This window comes from Equus asinus, chromosome 5 (genome assembly GCF_041296235.1).
Source record: "Equus asinus isolate D_3611 breed Donkey chromosome 5, EquAss-T2T_v2, whole genome shotgun sequence".
Classification (NCBI taxonomy): Eukaryota; Metazoa; Chordata; class Mammalia; order Perissodactyla; family Equidae; genus Equus; species Equus asinus.
This window is the reverse complement of record NC_091794.1, coordinates 95,506,958-95,521,620: the sequence shown is the minus strand read 5'-3', so window position 1 is coordinate 95,521,620 and position 14,663 is coordinate 95,506,958. Positions and strand designations below refer to the sequence as shown.

At 40.0% G+C, this 14,663-nt stretch overlaps 1 protein-coding gene across 1 annotated transcript in view; it reads left to right on the top strand.

The window, feature by feature from the left end:
* CLIC4 (chloride intracellular channel 4) overlaps positions 1-14,663 on the top strand; it is a 64,398-nt gene that overhangs the window by 32,034 nt on the left and 17,701 nt on the right. The window contains exons 2-3 of the mRNA XM_044770015.2: positions 2,160-2,269; positions 12,291-12,416. Of these exons, the coding sequence (XP_044625950.1) occupies positions 2,160-2,269; positions 12,291-12,416 (236 nt within the window). The remainder of the gene's footprint in view (positions 1-2,159; positions 2,270-12,290; positions 12,417-14,663) is intronic.

The following is a 14,663-nucleotide window of genomic DNA, read 5'->3' as shown; positions in this document are numbered from 1 at the left end:
CGACGACATGCTCTGCAGACTGGAGGGAAATTGTGGGGCGAGCTCTCTGACCTGTAGCCAGTCTCGGTTTGTCTCCCACTTGCCCTTAGTTGAATGTGTTTTCAAGTGCCCACGGGCAATGTCTTTATTACATCTTCTTTACCCATTTAATTATTTTAACGCTGCTGTGAGAGGCAGCTTGGGAAGTTGTAGTTAATTTTGTAGATTCAATAAATGGAATAGGAAGAAAATCTTGAGTCAGGCTTGTCCTCTGTCTGCCAAACTTGACTGCTTTTCAGTAAGTACCAAATTTGGTGTGCTTTTTCGTGTATTTATGCTTCTGCTGCTAAGCTTGATAAAACCAGGAGGGGGGGAAAAATAAAACTGATGATGATAAAATTTGCATATCTACAGCCACACCGTGTGTGAAAATATTAATCGAGCTGTATAGAAAGGTAATGTGTTAACTTTTTGTCATTTGTAATACAGTCACTTGTATGTTATCCGTGTTTCATATGTGTTTGGATGGTCAGCATCTTCAAAAAAGCAACTTTGGGTACCAGTTTGTTACGTTATGTGGTGGGATGACCTAGTGTTATAAACCGACTTGTGCTGTGAGGAAGGACCGCTGTCCTGACCGTCCCACGCCGGGTGTGTCAGCGTGTCGAGCGGGTGCCTTGCTTGTGATCTCCTTGGGTGCCTCTAACAAGATGAGGACTCCTGGGGCCTCCCCCAGGAATTCTTCTGCGTCAGGATGTCTGAATGTTAAGGCCCAGAAATCAGCATTTTAAATGTTTTTCCTTAGGTTGTTCTTAATCACACTAAAGTTTAAGAGCTACACCTTCTTTAGGAAGTAAAATTTTGAACAAGATGCAGTATTAGAAATTAATATGATTTACTCTGACTACAATTCTGTGTATGTTTTATTACTGATAAAGAATGATCAATTTTCTTTCTTTCTTTTTTTTTTTTTTTTTACCAAGCTCAGTTGTAACTATCCCATGCTGTCTGATTAGGGTAGCATTCTGGGATCTTCCTTATATGCCCATGTTTTTTGTTGGTTGTATTATGTTTAATCAGGTAACTACTTTTTTTTAAACCCCCCCTCCCCCCCAATTTCCCCATTAGTTTAGAAATTAATGATTTTACTAATGTGGTATTTTACTGAAATGGCTTCTGAATTTTTCGAGTTACTTTTGGATAATAAACAGTACTTTCGGCAACATCTCTGAGTAACTTGTTGAAAGTTATTTCTGGCTCTCTGCACAGACTTTATGGTGAGCCAGGGCTGTGTTGATTCCTCGCAAGTGTCAGAATGTTCTCTTTGAGCGTGCTGGCTCTCCCTCTTCCCCGTCCTGTGCTCTGCTTCCCCCTCCCTCCTTTTTAAACTCGGGGCATAGGTGCTGGAATTAAAGATTTGTCCCCCTCTGATTTCAGGGAACTTCTGCCTCATCCTTGAGCTCAGGGAAGTCAACTGCTCCAGTCATTGAGTAGGATTACAAATAACTTATTATAAAGATATCTTTTGTTATTTTATTGCTCCCGGAAGGAATGTGGAAAACAAAATACAGGATTTCTATAATGAGTATTTTTTAAAATGAGGGGAAGTTGGCAATTATTTAACTCTGGGGACAGGCACACCTACTAGTTTCCCTTCTTTGGTTACCTTCCAGGACCGTCTCACAGAACAAGAAATGACTTAGATTTCATAAAACCCGCAGTAGACTTTGTCTTTGCCCTGAGACGAGGATCTGTACCCCCCAGGGACTGAGTAGAGCTGTGCTGTCCTCTATGGTGGCCATTGGCCACGTGTGGCTGTTTAAATTTAAGTTAGTTAAAAGTAAACAAAATAAAACATTCAGTTCAGTTGAACTAGCCACGCTTTAAGTTTTCATTACCCGTATGTCACGCTTTACTGCTGTGTTAGACAGTGGTGATACAGATCGTTCCTGTCACTGCAGAAAGTTCTCTCGGACAGTGCCGTACTAGACTGGCCGTGTTTAAGAAGAGAAAGAGGCGAAAGAAAGAGCAAAATAATAAAGACCTGAATTGCCACCCTTCTTTCCACAATGCAGCTTTTCCTGTCTTCTGGTATCCTTGATTAAAATTCAGAGAAAGCTCTGTCGTTTTGAGTATCATCACTTTGACCCTGTTTCTTCATGTTTCTTTCTGACTCCCAGGCTGGCAGTGATGGAGAAAGCATAGGAAACTGCCCCTTTTCCCAGAGGCTCTTCATGATTCTTTGGCTCAAAGGCGTTGTATTTAGTGTCACAACCGTTGACCTGAAAAGGTAAGCCTTGCTTGTGGTTCGGGATGGCTCGGGGATCTTCTTCACCGTTCTCAGTTTGAGTTTTCACCCCATCCTCACTCTCTTTCATATGTTCTCTAGAGGAAATATGTTGTCTTAACGTTAGCTGATTTAGGGGCAAATTTAACTTGTGTAAACATTACGGATAACTCACAGTGTCAGTCAGTTGTGTGTGGCCACTCAGTCTTTCAGGAACTTATTGTATGTTTACCTTAAATTTCAAGAGCAGCACCGGGAGGTAAGTTTCAGTGTGCACGCAGTGAAATCTTTGACTTTCCAGTGTAAACGTGGAGCCTTGAAGAACTTTCTAAGCAGACAACTTCTTTGTCTCAAAGGTGCTAAACATGTGGGCTTATTATCTGGATCCTTACAGACAAGAGTGGGATTTTAGGAGGCTGAATAACTGCTTTGGTCTATTTCATTTAATCTACCTCTCAGGGAATAAGAGGAATTTTCTATAATATGATTTTAAATACAGTTGTATAATAATAATCGTGATTGTAATTATATTAAATTATTTAAACATAATGGTAAAAGAAGAGCAATTATTCATGGCCCTGTGATTGTTCTTGCTGGTGGAAGAGTCGCTTCTAACTTGCTCTCCATTGACCAGCATGGGAGGGCCGGGAAGAGCCCTGATGTGTAGTCAGCTCTTCCTACTCAGGACCGTCTCTTCCTCCTTAGCAAACGGGTCTGAGGTAAAGACCATTTATACTTAAAAAAAGAAAAGTTTTAAAATCAAGGTTTAGAACGGTTATACCAACAGAAAATCTAGGGTTTGGCAGTGGAAATGTATTCCTCTTGACACAAATGCCACAACACAGTTTGCTGCTTGTTTTTTACGCATATCAGTCGTGAGCAGTGTCCGAGAAAAAGTACTGACAGGCTGTCAGTTGACGGGGAGCAGAATTCGTGTACGTTATCCCTCTGGACATCTCACAGTGAGCCTTATCTGAGAACTGTAACCCCATTCGCACTTCTACTCCAGGGTGTCTGTCAGTTCCTTAAAATTTATTCTTTACTTGCTGTGAGTGCGGTTACTTGAGATTTTGCAGACTCAAAGTTTATTTATTGAAAAAAACCATGAGGTTTTCCAGGAACCCCTTTAGTTATGTATATGAATGGAGAGAGGAGCCTTGGGGATAGTAAGAGTTAAAACCACAGGCTCTTTTGAAGACATACCTAGCTCATATTGGACAGACCTATTTTAAGAATGAAATAATTCATATGGTTACCCTTCTATTACTGTTTTTTTCCTACATGCATTCACAAAGGAAGTTTCCCAATATAACTCCTAAAAATAGACCATGCCGCCAGGCACACACCCTTACTGTGTCTTAAAATACATGGGTTTCTCCTATTCCATTTTTGGCTTGGAGCAAGTAAGCTGACTGCCATACTTTGAAAAAGCCTTCTTTGAACAGCTCAGTACACTGCTTGATTGTGGTGTGTATCAGTCATAGTGCCACAAACCATGGGAATCTGGTTCGGAAAAGGAAGTGGATGCATAATGGCTATTTCAAAGTCATCTGTTTCACTTTTCATTTCCAAACTTTTCAGTCATTATTCCTGTTCACTGCTATTGGAAGATTTGTATTTGTTTAAGAGTAATATATCCTACATGTAAAAAGCGACACATGGGAAGTAGGATGAAAGATTTAGGGCCTCTCGATTAGAAAATACTACCACTCAGAGAAGATGTATGTTCATTTCTTAGGGCTTTGCATAAAGTCAACAGTAGAGAGCACTTAAAATTGGAGCCTGTATTTTTTTGATTTTCTTTAGAAATCTTATGTCTATGGTACATCTGAAAAATGCTTTTTAACGGCAATTAAAAGTATGTGAGTAGTACATGATAATGAGCCTCCTCCACCCCCAGTCCCTGGTCGTCACTTCCTCTTCACAGATATCATAACATTTAGGTTTGGTCTCTATCTTTCCAGACCTTTCCTATGAGTTTACACACTTACAGTCTTGAGTAAGATTTCAAAGAGAAGGTACCCCAAGAGAGTGAACATTGGCTCAAAAAACAAAAAACAGTGTAAAATAAAGTTATCACGGAGGAATAAAACATCCTATAGTAAAAAGTACCTTTCATAATATGTTCTTAACTTTAAACCTCGAAACATGACTGATTTTAGAAAGCTGTGGGGGAGAAAATGCCTGTAGTGCTTATTTTCCCGATAATTGCCTAATTCCTCGTGGAAAGTACTGATCCCGCAACAAACCAGTGAAGAGCAATAGAACGCTCCTGAGAGCTGTCTAGAAGCCCGCTCTGTGCTCTGAAAACATTATTGTTACTTGACGTTTCGTCCATAAGAACAAGCCAGTTTCTGGTTCTGGTGCTGTGTGACACGAGCTTTTTGAGTCTCAGTTGGCGTTAATGACTGTGTTGGTGGTGTTCATGTGCCCCTGTGAGGCCTGGAACAATCTCCCGTCGCTTGCCTGCCAGTGCTCCCTTATGCTTCAGTGGGAGTCATTTCTAAACCTAATTTTCTCCTCGTGCTGCAATTGTATTACAGAACTTTTAGATAAAAAACATGCCCAGGCTTCAGAAGAATTTAGGGTTACGTCAACTGCCATTGGAGCAAAAGCTTCAGGTACATCATAGTGAAAATACTCAAATTGAGGGCATATTTAAAGATGTGTCACATGTCATCAAATGGGGAGCAGCCATGGCATAGTGGAAGCTGCTAGGGGCAGACACCTGCTTCCGTGTGGAGAGAGCCCTGACACCGGCTTCCCGGGACCTTGGGCGAGCCACCTCATCTTCTTGGAGGTCACTTACCTCATTTTTAATTCAGGAAAAAATAAACTGACATTTCTTCAGTGTCTGCTATGTCCTAAACACTTCTCAGGGTACTTTCTGCTATTCTTACTACCCATTTTCAAACCTGTTATTGAGTGGAATTCTGTTTTATCGCACTGGTATGATACGGCCTTTCTGGCTGACAGGTTCGTGGCAGGGATCAAAATCTTTATGTGAAGACTTCCACTATCTTCGTTACTCCCAGAAGTTCAGCATCCTTAGAGCACAGATAAGCCTGAGAGGTAGGCGGGGGAGGATGACGAGGAGAACAGTAGCACCCCGGGGCAGGACAGACAGGCACACGTGCACACACGCCGAGACGCTGACTTGGACATAACTGAGTGTGGCCATGTTTTGTCACATACTGGTTGGGATCTCCTTCTCTGGTTTTTAGAAATGAGAGTAGAAATGATAACTTCAAGAAATTAGCTTCTTATTGTAAAAGCAGTGATATCAGCTATATTACCAGTGAATACACTCTCTCCTTCAGGGTATTCTCTGAGAAATTAAATAAATTGGAGAAGACCACTTTTAAAAAGTCTGGAAAATGTTTGCTTCCATTTTCCCATTCTCACCTTAAATGCTGAAACTCTCTCATCCTTTGTGTTGGCACTGCTGCTCCTTCTGCTGCAGGTGTGGGCGCACCATTTGTAAGGTGTTGTGCGACTCAGAGCCACGGGGAAGCTGCCATAATTATGGTTGAAGCTCTGGAAGATTATTATGATAGTTTAAACTTTACAATTTGTGTGATAGTTTAAAAGGTTACAGTGGAGCTATGAAACAGACATCTCTGCGTATCTTAAAAGGCAGAGAGACACTCAGAACAGAATAGATTCTTGAGATAGTTTGCTTTCATTATCATGTTTCTGTGGCTCCACCCTTCGGAAAACAGCCTTCAGCACGTTGACAGATCAGCTTGATTTCTGGACGGCTCCTCCGTCACAGCCGTGTGAATGCTATAGAGAGACTAATGGAGTGGGATGGCAAGGCTTTTAGAGAAATCATCCATTTCCTGCTGCTGGCCCGTCAGGACAGCGTAGACTCCATTCTTACCCTTTGTAAAGTTGCCTGAGCTGCATGAATCCCTTGTTCGAACAGTCTTAGGATTCAAGATATGTGTCTCATGAATGCCTTCTGGATCACGCGTGTATCCGTGTGTGAGACAGACAGACAGACAGACATGGACAGTCAGAGAGTAAACTCGCTGCCACATGGCTTTTTGTTCTTTTTCAAGATGATTTCAAAGATGGTGAGTCCTGTTGAGGCCACAAAGAGCTGAATTAGAAAAATGGATTGTTAGTGAATATTTTTCTAAACCTAACATATAAACTCTGCTCCTCTACTGTGTTAATAAAATCTGTTAAGAATTATAGAAGCTGTATTTGAAACCTTTTCATGGGTGCTATTTTGGTTTAAAATGATTGCTCCACAAATTGACGTTCAAGTGGACAAAGATTAGCAGTATACCACATTTAATCAAAATAAATAAAATCCTTTAACTGGTTGAATTGGGACAGATAGACACGTGGTTACTTAGTAACTGTGTGTCTTGGTGAGTCCATGATTCATTCATTCAATTAGTGACTTTAGTATTAGTCAGAATATAGCAAATCTAGTGAAGAATAATTAATACGAGGAAGTGTTCTGAAACAAAGGATTTCTGGTGTTAACTTTTTTTTTTTTGCATATTTGCTATATCGTGTCCAATATTTTCTTGATTTGTGTGAATTATATGCCTTGGAAATGAACACCTTCAGAAGGGAACTCAATTTAAAAGATAAGTTCTACATACTTAGTATTTTTTATCTCCATTTAGTGGGTCACCTAGTTACAGGTGGCGCGTCTTTAAGAAGCAGCTCCACTGTCTTAGGACTGTGCTGTACTCATTTTATACCCAGCATCTGGAACTGACTCACCAGCTGGACATCCTCCAATTGTTGCAAGTCTACGGAATTAAATTTTAATTGAAGTTAAGCCACTTAAGTTGCTTAAAGTATTAACTCCTATAAGGTTCCTCCTTCTCATTCCTTTCTTTCCCTCTCTTTCTAGGTTTAGTTTGTTTCTCTTTATTTCCTTTTCTTCATCTAGAAACAAAATAGGAGAGAACATAAGAATGTTTTTTTCATTTAAATGACTACTATGGAAAAAAAGGGGCTACTTTGATAAGTAACGCTAAAAATAAAACAACACCCCAAACACTGAAGAATATTTATGCTCTTATCTCAAGGCATGAATTCTATGCATTTTGCTTTTTTCTAAATATCACTTAAAGGAAAACATTTGAGTGAGTTTGAATGAATTGTTGAATATTTATTGAAGGCCTTTTATGAAATAAACCGAAGATGTCCTGAAATTTTTAACCATTGCCTGTTGGTTCAGTTTCATTGATCTCACACTGCAGTTCCTGAAATGTTAAGTTTCTCTGAAGCATCTGTAAGATGAGCCTTTGTGGGTCAAACAAAACACCTGAGGCCTTAGAGTGCCAGGTGAGGACCAGACGTTGACTCTTAGATTCTGTGTGGTCGACGCAGCTTCTCCACGTCACCTCAGTGCTTAACACCTTGTCCCTGTATTTGAAGTCTACGACTCTCTTTAGAGGCATTAAAGTTTCTTCTCAGAGCTACTTTCCTTGGAGTAAGGACCTAACATGGTTGTCCTTCATCTCAATAGCTCATCCCTTAAATAGTTTTATCACCTTTGTTTTTTAAAAACCTATGTGGCCTTTCAGCAGAAACAAGATGGACTACTCACTAGTCACTAGTGTTAGTGGAAAATTGGTGATCATATGCCTGGTTTCACTTTACTTACCTGCCTCTATGTTAATCAGATTTCTTCTTACCAATTAGTTAATGCTAGGTAACCAGTTTGGAACCATCAGACTCAAATAGAGTTTAAAACTGCCAATTCCACCTCCTGCATAATGCTCTGTTAATTTGAAAGCAAGAAGGATGTTCATTTGCATCCTTTGGTTTAGTTCACTTTCATGTGCATTATTTGATTTGATATGATAGGCAAAGCAGGTTTTATATCCATAGTGCAGATGAGAAAATCCAGACCCAAAGAGGTTGCGATTTACTTAGTCACGTGGCTGGGGAATGGAAGAACCCAGTTTGGGACTTTAACCAGGTCCTTTTTATTTAGTCTCTGGTTCTTTCTTCTCTATCTACTATGCTAACTTTATTTCTCTTCTAATAAATATTTTTGTTTGGAGAGCTTAAAAGCTGTCATAATTAATATAGAAGTAATAGCTTGTTTATTTTGCTGCCCCCCCACATGGGTTATTTTTAAAGCATTAGTCCCTTTCTTCCACTTCACCTGACTCTACCCTAGTCCTGAAAAAATTATTTGTAAAAAACACAGACATATGTTATTACTTTACTCTTAGGTATTTAATATACTGTTTGTTAGTCATAAAAATGTTGATGGATATGTTTTATAACTTTAGAATGAGAAAAATGTTTTCCAGGTGATCACAATTTGTATATAACAAGATTAAAGAACGTTCTTACCCATCGCTGCCATCATTTATGGGAGATGTGTGTGTTCTCTTTCTCTCGTGTATTTTCTGCAGATTTTATTAGCCCTGCTTGCTTTGACGAGATACTCTTCTTTCTTACCTGTGCTGCCTTTTTTTTTTTTTAACTTTAAAATGTTAAGATTTGAAAATAAATACATAAACCCTAAACTGTTGGTGTTTCTGTATTCTTGATTATGTTCAAGGTCTTCTTGAGTTGAGGAGGAAATAAGTTAGAAGTCGGAACAATTGTGAGTTTGTGAGTGAGAATGTGAGTGGGCAACTTGAAGACGAAAGATGACTCTGGTCTTGGACGTGCTGGACTCTTCAGTGATCAAAGAACAGGTGGTCAGGATGCTGAGTAAGGAGGAGGAACCAAAAGAACCAATGAAATGAACAATGGGAAAGGATTCGTTCTAATTTAGAGTCGAGTACTTATCAAATTACTGGAATCTTATAGGCACACCTCACTATTTAAAAAAATGTGGAGCCAGAAGACTTACTCAGGTGTCATATATTCCGATTGTTTTGTGCTTGGCTTTACCTTGTCAGACCAAAGAATGCTTAGTACAAGAATCAGAGTTGAAAATCAAATCAGATATGGACTTTTAAAAGCCCTCTTTTGGAGCCTAGGTTCTTATGAAAGTTGACAGAAAACATGTCTTAATTTTTCTTTGAGTTGGGGGGAGATGGGCCCTAGAACTTGGGTAGAGGGAAGGCTCTGAGTTAGAAAACGTGGACTAATTGGGTGGTTAAGTAAGAAGCCTTTGTCTCTTTGACTGGAATGTAGTCATAGAAAGATGAGGTACTCTCTAAATCTAAACTGAGAGAGGGGGAGAGGGAGAAAGGGGAAGAGAGAATGAATACGAGTGAGACCGGGGAAATGGATAAGCTGGACCGAGAGTAGATTTTAGGGGGCGCTCTATTTTTAAAGTTCTTTTCAATGAGAAAGTGTTTCACCTTGATACACTTGAGGATATCCTTTATTTTACTCAGATTCTGTGCATTTGTGGTAAGAAGGGAAGGAAGGAAGGAAAGAGTAAAATAGGAGGGGAACAGTTCTTTGAAGCAATACATTATCGTGCTGCATTTTTTAAGTTTTATCCTTTTAATTATGAAAGCTTTCAAACATACACAAGAGTAGAATTGACTTCCTCATAACCTCAATTCAGTTATCAAGATTTTGCTATTTGCTCTGTCCCTTTTTCTTCTTCTTTTTATTTATTTATTTTTTTCTGAAATGTTTTAAAACAAGTCCTGGGAATCATGTCATTTCACCCCTGCTTCCTTCAGTGCGTGTCTCCAAACACTGTGGACGTTTTCTTACCTACCCACAGTGCCATTAGCACATCCGGTTCCCAGTGTATAGTTGGATTTCCCCATCTGGCTCCACAATATCTTTTTATCTTTGGCTGGTTTGGTCAAATCAGGACCACACAAATTCTTCTCGTTATATTTGGTTATGTCTTTTAAATTTTTCTTCATCTACAACAGTCCCTTCCAACCCCCGTTTGTGACTTTTTTCCCCCGGGGCCATTGGCTGGTAGAAGTCTAATCAGTTGAACTGTAGATTTTCCCACATTCTGGATTTGACTGATTGCTTCCTTGTGCTATCATTTAAGTTTGTCCTCTAACCCCTCCTGTTTCCTGTAAATGAGCTTTTTCTTACTCTTAAATTATTGAAGATCTCAAAGAGCTTTCAGTTATGTGGGTTATATCTATTGATTTTACTGTGCTAGAAATTAAAGCTAAGAAATTAAAAAAATGTTCATTTATTAGTCCAGTCATTCATTCATTCATTTATTTTTTGCTGAGGAAGATTTGCCCTGAGCTAACGTCTGTGCCAGTCTTTCTCTATTTTGTATGTGGCTCGCCACCACAGCGTGGCCATCAAAGGGTGGTGTAGGTCCGTGTCCGGGAACTGAGCCTGAGCTGCTGAACGGAGCGTGTTGAACTTACCCACTAGGCTGCGGGGCCGGCCTCACTACTTCATTTAAATATAATAATCATGAACCCATTATTTGTTATCATCAAAAACATTTAATGAAAGACAACTATATTTTCCAAAACAAAATTAGTGAGAAGAGTGTTGTTGTGTTACATTTTTGCATATCTCTAGTGTCTACCTTATAGAAGACAGATTCTTAGTCTACTTCTGTATACATTACCTTGTGACATCATACGCCAAGTAGCCTGTGGAAACCTCCACTGCACAGGCATGAGAGAGTGAGAAAGGCAGATGACGTCTTAGTGTTCTGAGAATGATGTTGACCTCTGGGTCCCTAGATCCCACTTTGAGAGACAGCTGCCCGAAGAAGCTTGATTCTAGATTTGGGTTCAACTTTTTTGCTGAGAATACTTTGTGGAGGCGTATGCTCCACCTCTCATCATTAGGATGCACACCGCGTCTGGTCGTAGTGTTGATTCTAGGATTCATTGGTGGGCTTCAGTGAGCCAGTTTGATACAGTTTTTGATATAGTAGTGCCCACACCTTGCTATTCGTAGTTGTAAGCATACCAGTTTTGGCATCTTTATTAGTGTTCTGTGTGTTTTCAGTTTTTCCTAATTAATAGGAGAAAAATGTCTTCATTGTTTAGTTTGAATTTCTTTGATAATTTTTTTTGACATTTTTTTCCCTGTGTTCACTTATTTTATCTATTGTTTATCAATTTCTTTTGACCCATTCCTATTTGATTTTTTGATGACTTTTTAAATGAATTTGGACAAAATTGTTATCTAATAAGATCTGTGTAATAAAATCTATCTATTTTATATCCATATATATCTATAGCTATATATGTATATCTATATACAGCCTTTCTTATTCGCTATAATATTTTGTCCGTTCTGTGTTGCCTTTTACCTTTGATAGTGCTATCTTTTGTATATTGAAGTAATTTTGATATTAGATAGTCGAATCTGGTGATCTTTTCCTTTGTTGAGTCTAGACTTCTGGGAAATGGAACAGAGGTAGCGTCTGAATTTGGAGTCTTAGAGTTGAAAAGGACTGTAGGAGTCAGCTCCTTTGGTTTAGAAACACACACACACACACACACACACACACACACACACACACAGGAAGGCCTAGATAAGTTATGGTTTACCCATCTTTCTACGATGAGTTGGTGCCAGAGTTGAAACTAAAGACTGACTTTCTAAGCCGTTTTTCCCCCTCATTCTACCACCGTTTCTAATAAGCACCTTAGTTGAATTTGGAATGAGAATGAAGGACTTTGTCTTTTGGTTAAAATCAAAGACTCCTAATTTTCTTACCATAAATTATGTGCTTTGTGGAGGCTTGCTGCTTATTAGAGTGCTATTGCAGCTTTTATACTTAGTGGAAAAAAAATACTATTTCTTATTCATTTTTTTATGTGTTAAAATTTATTTTATTTTATTTTTTGGTGAGGAAGATTGGCCCTGAGCTAACATCCGTGCCATTCCTCCTCCAGTCTGTATGTGGGACGCCAGCACAGCACGGCTTGACAAATGTGTAGGTCTGTGCCCAGGATCCGAACCAGCTGATCCTGGGCTGCCAAAGCGAAATGCATGAACTCAACTACTACGCCACTGGGGTGGCCCCATATGTTAAGATTTAGAACCACTCTGAGAATTTAAAGTATTGTTTCTCAGTGAGAATAAAAAATGATCCAATTTTGACGACTGTTTTGCCTAACAGGAAGCCTGCAGACCTGCAGAACTTGGCTCCCGGGACTCACCCACCATTTATAACTTTCAACAATGAAGTCAAAACGGATGTAAATAAGATTGAAGAATTTCTCGAAGAAGTCTTATGCCCTCCCAAGTGAGTATCAAAGAAAATGTGCGCGGAAGTCTTGCCATCTCTTTAAAGCTTTGTCTTACTGGCCCTTAGGGATCTTTCTCCTGATGGTGCTTGAGTGAAATTCTCACAGTATTAAGTTGGACTGACTAGGGCTTCTTTTCATCCATTATAATAATGCCTCACAGATGTCGGAATTGGCTTCTGGCTGGGCTAATAAGCCATGCGAAGAAAGGCAGGAATCTGATTAAGCTGTGGAGTACATGGTAAAAGTAGGTTTGGGACAGGAAGACTGGTTATTTCAGGGATGTGCGTCCCAAACTGAGAGAGAAGATTCCGGAGAAGAGATGGGCGAAGAAAGAGTCAAACTGAACCCAGCCAGAACGTCTAAGCAGGATTGCGCTGCATGTGGCTGGGGGGTTTCCCGTCAGGCCATCTTAAAGGTCCTTTCTGAAGCTACCGAGGGAGTTGACATTGTAAACTGTGTCCTGGGATTCAGTCTTTATTGCTGTATTTCTGTGAGGTGTTTTAGAGTCCCAGGGTCTGCGGATTAGCCCACATAGTTAACGACTTGAAAGTGTTCAACTATTTCCTATAACGTGAGGTACCGGTGAGAAACAGATCTACTGTAACGGCAGTTACCTAAGTTGCCGATATGCAGTTTTGCATCATGCTATTAATTTTGGAATAGGTTCAAAGCATGATTGGTTTCTTTTAGGCTTTTCCAGTTTCACTGTTCTGAAGTATGTCTTTTCTTCTGGCCCAAGCCAGAAGTTAACTTACTAGTTACAGAAGTTTCTTACTAGTTAACTTGACTTTTACCCTCCATATCCAGATAAGTTTCCCGAGAATGGGGTTTTTGGGTCAGAGGATTCTAAAATAATTACTCAGTATTCATTCATTCATTCATTCATTCATTCATTTTGCAAACAGATACTGTGCAACAAAGCCCCGTGGATGCAGTGTTGACTAAGAGAGTTCCTGCCCTCCAGAGGCGCAGTGGTGTGTGTGGAGCTGTGGCGGTGGTGTGGGAAAGGGAGTGGGGTCAGGAAAGGCTTTAGAGAAGAGCTAACACCTGAGTTAAGCTTCCATTAAAAAAGAAGAGTGACGCTCAGCAGTGAAGGAAGGCGTGGCAGGGATTCCAGGCAGAAGGCTGATTTTGAATAAATGATGTTTCTTTTGGGGACCTGAAGGGTGGCTGGAGCTCGGCCTGCGGGAGCGGGGTCTGCAGAGGGAGGACTGCTGGGAGCATGAGGAACAGGGCCTCTGTCTTTAACCAGCCTGTCTTTTATTGCCTTTTCTTTAGCAATCTTGTGCTAAGCCTAAAATTTCATTTTCTTAGTCCTGTATTCTAAAAATTTATCCTCTGCCTTCTTTCCTGTTCTGAGAGCCTCAAACTTCTTTTCTCTCTCCCTCCAGGAGTCCAGACCTTCCTCCTATCCCCAGCAAAGCTTCTCCAGACCAACATTAATAAACTATATCTTGGCTTTTCCTCCAGACCATGTTTATAATTGATTACCAATAAACCAAAACTGGGATCTTTCCTTTTTTTTTTTTTTTGAGGCAGATTAGCCCTGAGTTAACGTCTGCTGCCAATCCTCCTCTTTTTTCTGAGGAAGACTGGCCCTGGGCTGACATCCATGCCCATCTTCCTCTGCTTTCTATTTGGGACACCTACCACAGCATGGCTTGCCAAGCAGTGCTATGTCCTCACCCGAGATCCGAACCAGCAAACCCTGGGCCACCGAAGTGGAACGTGTGCACTTAACCACCGTGCCACCAGGCTGGCCCCAAAACTGGGATCTGTGTAAAATATAAATTGAAGCTTTATACACATCAATAAGGAACCATTAGGAACATGCATTCAACTTAGTGGAAATAGCTTTTGAAAGATTGTTGCACCATAGAACCCGCTGGATCCTTTGTGTTCTTAAAGGTCTGTCAGCTCAGAGGGAAGTTCCGTATTTGCCAACTTGTCCTCAGACACTGATGAAAGTGATCTTCCTCTCACATCACTGTAGAGCGTTGTATCAATATTAACTTATAAATAGAGAAACAGTTTGAATGACTTATTCATTCTCTATGAAGAAAACCCTTTTTTGTTTTAAAGCTTTGTCTGAAGTATTGTGTAAACCCTTCCAAGGATAGTTAAGTTTTTGAAATCAGTGTGCTGATAACATACTTGCCATTTTAGTCTAACGGACATTTTTCATACTCTCTTCTAGCTGCCTTCTACAATGACAAGCAGGAACATCGACAAAAATAAAGAAT